This window comes from Aedes aegypti, unplaced genomic scaffold (genome assembly GCF_002204515.2).
Source record: "Aedes aegypti strain LVP_AGWG unplaced genomic scaffold, AaegL5.0 Primary Assembly AGWG_AaegL5_hic_scaff_458_PBJ_arrow, whole genome shotgun sequence".
Lineage (NCBI taxonomy): Eukaryota > Metazoa > Arthropoda > Insecta > Diptera > Culicidae > Aedes > Aedes aegypti.
In genome coordinates this window covers 81222-86318 of record NW_018736128.1, presented here as the reverse complement: position 1 = coordinate 86318, position 5097 = coordinate 81222, and the positions used below count along the sequence as shown (strand labels likewise).

At 38.9% G+C, this 5097-nt stretch overlaps 2 protein-coding genes across 4 annotated transcripts; one reads left to right on the top strand and one right to left on the bottom strand.

Moving 5' to 3' along the window:
- Nucleotides 1-1583: 1583 nt before the first annotated feature.
- On the top strand, nt 1584-3954 carry LOC110681133 (protein-cysteine N-palmitoyltransferase Rasp-like). Of its 3 annotated transcripts, XM_021856907.1 has the most exons (6): nt 1585-1948; nt 2019-2320; nt 2388-2484; nt 2537-3130; nt 3195-3412; nt 3474-3954. In XM_021856907.1, the coding sequence occupies exons 3-6, from the start codon at nt 2467-2469 to the stop codon at nt 3886-3888; spliced, it is 1245 nt and encodes a 414-aa protein (XP_021712599.1). In that variant the 5' UTR covers nt 1585-1948; nt 2019-2320; nt 2388-2466; the 3' UTR covers nt 3889-3954. The 3 variants fall into 3 exon arrangements, with proteins under 3 accessions (XP_021712597.1, XP_021712599.1, XP_021712598.1); XM_021856905.1 differs by having other exon boundaries at nt 1584-1948; nt 2388-3130; XM_021856906.1 differs by lacking the exon at nt 1585-1948 and having other exon boundaries at nt 1999-2320; nt 2388-3130.
- LOC110681134 (peptidyl-prolyl cis-trans isomerase NIMA-interacting 4-like) lies at nt 3885-4564 on the bottom strand. The gene is made up of 3 exons (XM_021856908.1): nt 4524-4564; nt 4351-4456; nt 3885-4280 (listed from the first exon to the last, which is right to left on the bottom strand). Exons 2-3 carry the CDS (start codon nt 4439-4441, stop codon nt 3964-3966), a joined length of 408 nt encoding a protein of 135 aa, XP_021712600.1. The 5' UTR covers nt 4442-4456; nt 4524-4564; the 3' UTR covers nt 3885-3963.
- Between the last annotated feature and the right edge of the window lie 533 nt (nt 4565-5097).

Genomic DNA, 5097 nt, shown 5'->3' with positions numbered 1-5097 from the left:
AATGCCGGTATACAAGTGTCTAACGTCGAGCTGATAAGGGTTGCGAAAGGATTGAAGCTAAACAAAGCTCCCGGACCAGATGGTATCCCTAATGTAGCGCTAAGGGCAGCAATCTTGGCGTTCCCAGACATATTCAGGACAGGCTGCTTCCCAGACAGATGGAAGGTGCAGAAGCTAGTGTTACTGCCAAAACCGGGAAAACCGCCAGGGGATCCTGCTTCATATAGACCATGCTGGATACTCTTGGCAAACTTCTGGAGAAGGTCATCCTCGGCAGGCTGACGATCTACACGGAAGGCGAGAACGGATTGTCGAAAAAGCAGTTCGGATTCCGTAAAAAGACTTCGACGGTGGATGCTATTCGGGCAGTCATCGCGTGCGCGGAGAAAGCGTCCAAGCAGAAGAGGAGAGGCAATCGATACTGCGCAATGGTAACAATACACGTCAAGAACGCGTTCAACAGTGCCAGTTGGGAGGATATAGCCACAGCCCTACACACAGAGGCGCGACCACGTTCGGAACCATGGGTAGGACAAACATTAGCAATTTTTTTTTTGTGTGCTGTGAAGCTACGACCCTGGGCTAGAAATTGACAGTTACTATGTTTAAGGGGCTCAAACACAAAGCGGTGTAAGTAACATTTTGGTCGTTTTAAATAGAGTTGAGTTGAGTTGAGGAAATTATTATGTTTCCAATCGTTCTAACGATATTTTCAGGTGACTTTTCCGCTCAACTAAAAAATAGCACAATTTTTCAAGACTAGTTTGTTCTGTTTTAATACCATACAATTCTTACAGAATGAAAAATTGCTGAAAAATGTTCAGAGCAGATTATCACAAAATTAGGTCACTGACATCATTTTGCTTCTAACCCCTAAATTCCATGACAGCCTTTACCACAAGACTAAAAAAGCTTTTCGTCAGGCTGGTAGCGACTGAGTTCCTTTAAAATAGGAACATAAAGACCTCTTGCCAAAAATGATTTTGGAACAGAAACGTAACTTCTCTAAAAAATATTTGTTTTTGACGACATTAAGCTTTAACAGCGAACTAGCAGCTAGAGGCTGAAATTGACGAAGTGCATGAGCACAGCCCTCCCCCGATGAAGTTGCTTGATGTAGTTCCAGGGGGGATCGATAAATACTGATTTCTAGTAGGTTTCTTTCCTACTTCAGAAGTGTTCTGAACAAATTTTTGAGGTAACCCCTGATTGCATTTCAATATGAATCTTTAGATAAATTCGTCAGAATACAAAACTTTGGTAAATTCATATCAGAATACTTGAATATCTACAAAAAATTCTCCTGTAAAAATATCGTAAAGAGTTATTGGAAGTATTCAAAGAGAAACATAAATTTTAGGAAACAAAAACTCTAAAATGTATATTTTCACTACCAAATGCAGCCAAGAATTGCAAAGCTTCAATGAGAAATTCTTAAAAATATGTTGGTGATTTTTGAAGATTCATTTTGATATTTTTTTCTGTTCACATTTGCAGCATTTCGGAATACATTAAATTTAATAAATACGAAAATATTGAAACATTACATATAATTGTTAGTCTGATAGGTAGACAAAAAGTGAAAATCAGATTTGTATCATTTTAATAGACCATACATAAATATACATCGCAAGTCATATCAGCAAAGCTTTTACAATGTTTGCACATAGTTTTGTCAGTTGATAAATATTTATGGCGACTCCATTGTTTCAATTTTGTGAGACATTTTGTTTGCAGCTGCATACCGCACTTATTGTCGTTCATCCCACACAAAACAACGTGTGTCAAAACATCTGACGCACAGCCACACCAGTGACCGGCAGAAATAAGTGCAGATTAACACCGTAAAACTTTCCGTAATGTAGTAATTTTTTATCACTTTCATACGCCTACATCACCGTTCATTGCTAAAATAGTTAGAAAGTGTTTTCTTCGATGCAATTTTAAGGTAAAAGTGCCCAACCAAAACCTAAAATCACTCACCTGAAATTGACTACGATTTTGTTTACGATTCACAGCTTGGTTGTGTTGGTATCCGGCTGGCGAGACAAAACTAACGGTAACAGTTGTGGTGTGCGTAAAATAGAAGTAAAAGTTGTAAACAAGCATAGACGGTCATTCATAATGACAGTTGCCGATGAATGAATTTAGTCCGACAAACGTTGGTCGTTCTGGCGTTTCAAAACAAATTGTAGGGAGCAGCGGGGAAAGTGTGTCACCATGGGATCGTTCAAGATTCCGATTGATACAGCGTTGTGCATTGTATTTTACGTTTCGTGCTTATTTTATTCGTTCTACAAAAATTACGAACTGAGCAATGGTAAGAATATTCGAGAAAGAAAACTAATTTCATTTCAAAGGCTCATTCATGCTTATTTCAATTTTAGAAAGCCTTCAAAACTACTACTACCTGGAGGAAGGTTGGTCAATTTTCAAGGGTCGACGACGCGATGATTACGATTGGGAATGGGAGATCTACAAAAAGTATGCCATAAGTAACATGCTGATTTTTGCCTTACATGCGATTTTATTTGAGGTAATAAGATATTTGCGAGTAAGGCAGGTTTCTTTGGCACTGACCGTTTTCGGTTGTGCAGCAGTATTCTACATTTATGGATACAAGGTTTTGCTGATACTGATTTGGCAAAATTTGACCTTTTACGCGATTGGGCATTGGACGAAAAGCGCAGCCGTTCTGTGGATCAAAGCATTTCTGTGGATAGCGATGATAAATAGCGTAAAAATTTTGTTCTTTTATGATCAGTTGAACGTTTTGCTTGACATCGACAACGATAAGCTGTTGGAGTTCAGCATAATTATTTCGTGGAACGTTATCAAATGCACATGCTTTTGTTTGGATCGAGTTAACGCTAGAGGGAATGCGCAGAATTACAAGTTTGTGGATTTGCTGGGATACTCGTTTTACTTCCCGTTGCTGTTATTTGGTCCAGTAATCATCTACGAAAGATTTAAGGAGTGTCAAAAGGTCCGATGGCCAATGGAGAGTTTGAACACCTTGGAACGATTGAAAACATTAGTTATGCGATTGATTATATGCTTTTTCTGGGCATTGGTGATGGAAGCCGGTCAACACTTCTTCTACATTAATGTAATCCAACTGGATTTGAAGGTAAAATGATATACATTATTGAAATGTGTGGCGAATTAATATTATCAATGGTATATAATTCTAGTTATTGCAACACGTTAACTTATGGGCTTTGTATGGCTTAGGCTACATGATGGGACAGTTCTTCTACGTAAAATACGTAGTGTTTTATGGAATTGGAATAGCCTTTGGTACCTTTGACGGGGTTTTGATGCCTCACAAACCGATATGTATTGGCCGAGTTCATCTGTATTCGGATATGTGGAAGTTTTTTGATCGAGGACTGTATGAGTTTCTGTTCAAGTAAGTTTGAATTATTATTGCTGTTGGAATTAAATTTATGAAACCAAAATTCCAATTTCAGGTATATCTACACTCAGCTGTGCACCAAGACTTCGTCCAACACTCGTAAGATCTTCGCCAGTTCCATCACGTTTATCTTCATCTACATTTGGCATGGACTTTACACATTTGTCATGATCTGGTCCGCACTCAATTGGATTTGTATAGTAATGGAAGGGTTCGTTAAAAACGTTTTCGGAACCAATACGAAACTGGGAGCGCTGGTGGGCACACACGTGTTCGTCCTCTCGGTTTTGTCCAATTTCTTTTTCTTCGCTCGGGAGGAAGTTGGTTACATTTACATTCGCAGGACGTACTTTGAAAGCGTTTTTAACTACGTGGTGCTTTATGCGGTGGCTTATTGCTTCTTCAGAACGGGAGAATTCATCAAATCGGTGGAAGGTGACCGGAAATACTCATTGAAAAAGAGCTATTAATTTTGTAAATGTGTTCATTTATTCATATTTATTAAAGTTAAGATTGAACATGATTCTCAAAAATAAGCTTACAGTTTATTTCTTCCCTTCAACCATAATGATGTGATAACCAAATTTGGTTTTGATTGGCGGGTCTGTGTATTTCGGGGCATTTATTGTCGAAATTGGTAACGCAAAAGCTGCATCCTGGAATGGTCCGACCATTGCTCCTCGGATTTGCCATCCCAAATCGCCACCTTGTCGAGCTTTGTCCTCACTGTAGTTAGTGGCCACCACATTGAAGCTTTGTCCTTCTTTCAGTTTCTCCAGAGCTTCTAGGATCTTGCCTTGCTTCTCACACAAAATGTGACGAACTTTTACAGCGTTTCCTCCTTTCTTCTCCTTGCCGCCAGCTGCAATAAAAAATCCGTAACCGATTCATAATATTTTTGCGCTGCGAGACTTTATACTTCATGAACAAACCTTCATCTCCGGCACCACCTTTCTTTCCACCTGCTCCACCTTTGGCTGGAGCAGCTTTTGCTCCTCCTTTTGCATCTTTTTTAGGTGGCATTGTAAGAAAATATATCTAAAAAAATTGATTTCTAATATAAATTAAAAAAATTGTCTCAATCTCGTTCAACTGATAATAATACACCACGCAAGTTTACAGTCTGTCATATTCCACGCTTCTGTCTGCCGTCGATAGGGATGTCAAAAATAATCGATTATTTAAATTAGTCGATCAATCGGCTTACTAGTCGACTAATTTTTAACTCGCTCAATAACCGATATTCGATTAAACTAACGTCGCTTATTTCTGGGCAAATACTGAGCATTTTTCACATTTTAGGCTGGTTTGCTACTGACAAGAGGAGGAATCGCCTATCTCGATGCGTGGAAAATTTCTTTCAAGAAATGGTCAAGAAAATCAAATTTTTCTGATCTCAGTACGCAGTTGCGAAGAAATGACACTTCAAAGGGGAGTCTGTAGGAAATTTCTTGACCCATTCAGTCAAGAAATTTCTTTACTTTTCTTGAGCGTAACAGCATACTGAGCTTATTAGACTACCGTGCAGAAAATTTTTGCGCAGTGACCATTTGCACACCTCACACTGACACTCACATAATAGTTTTACAGCATGCTTCGATACTAACCTTTTTCGTCCTTGTTTTGATTTTGTGCGAACGATTAGCATTAAGGTGACACATCTCGGAATCCAAACATGG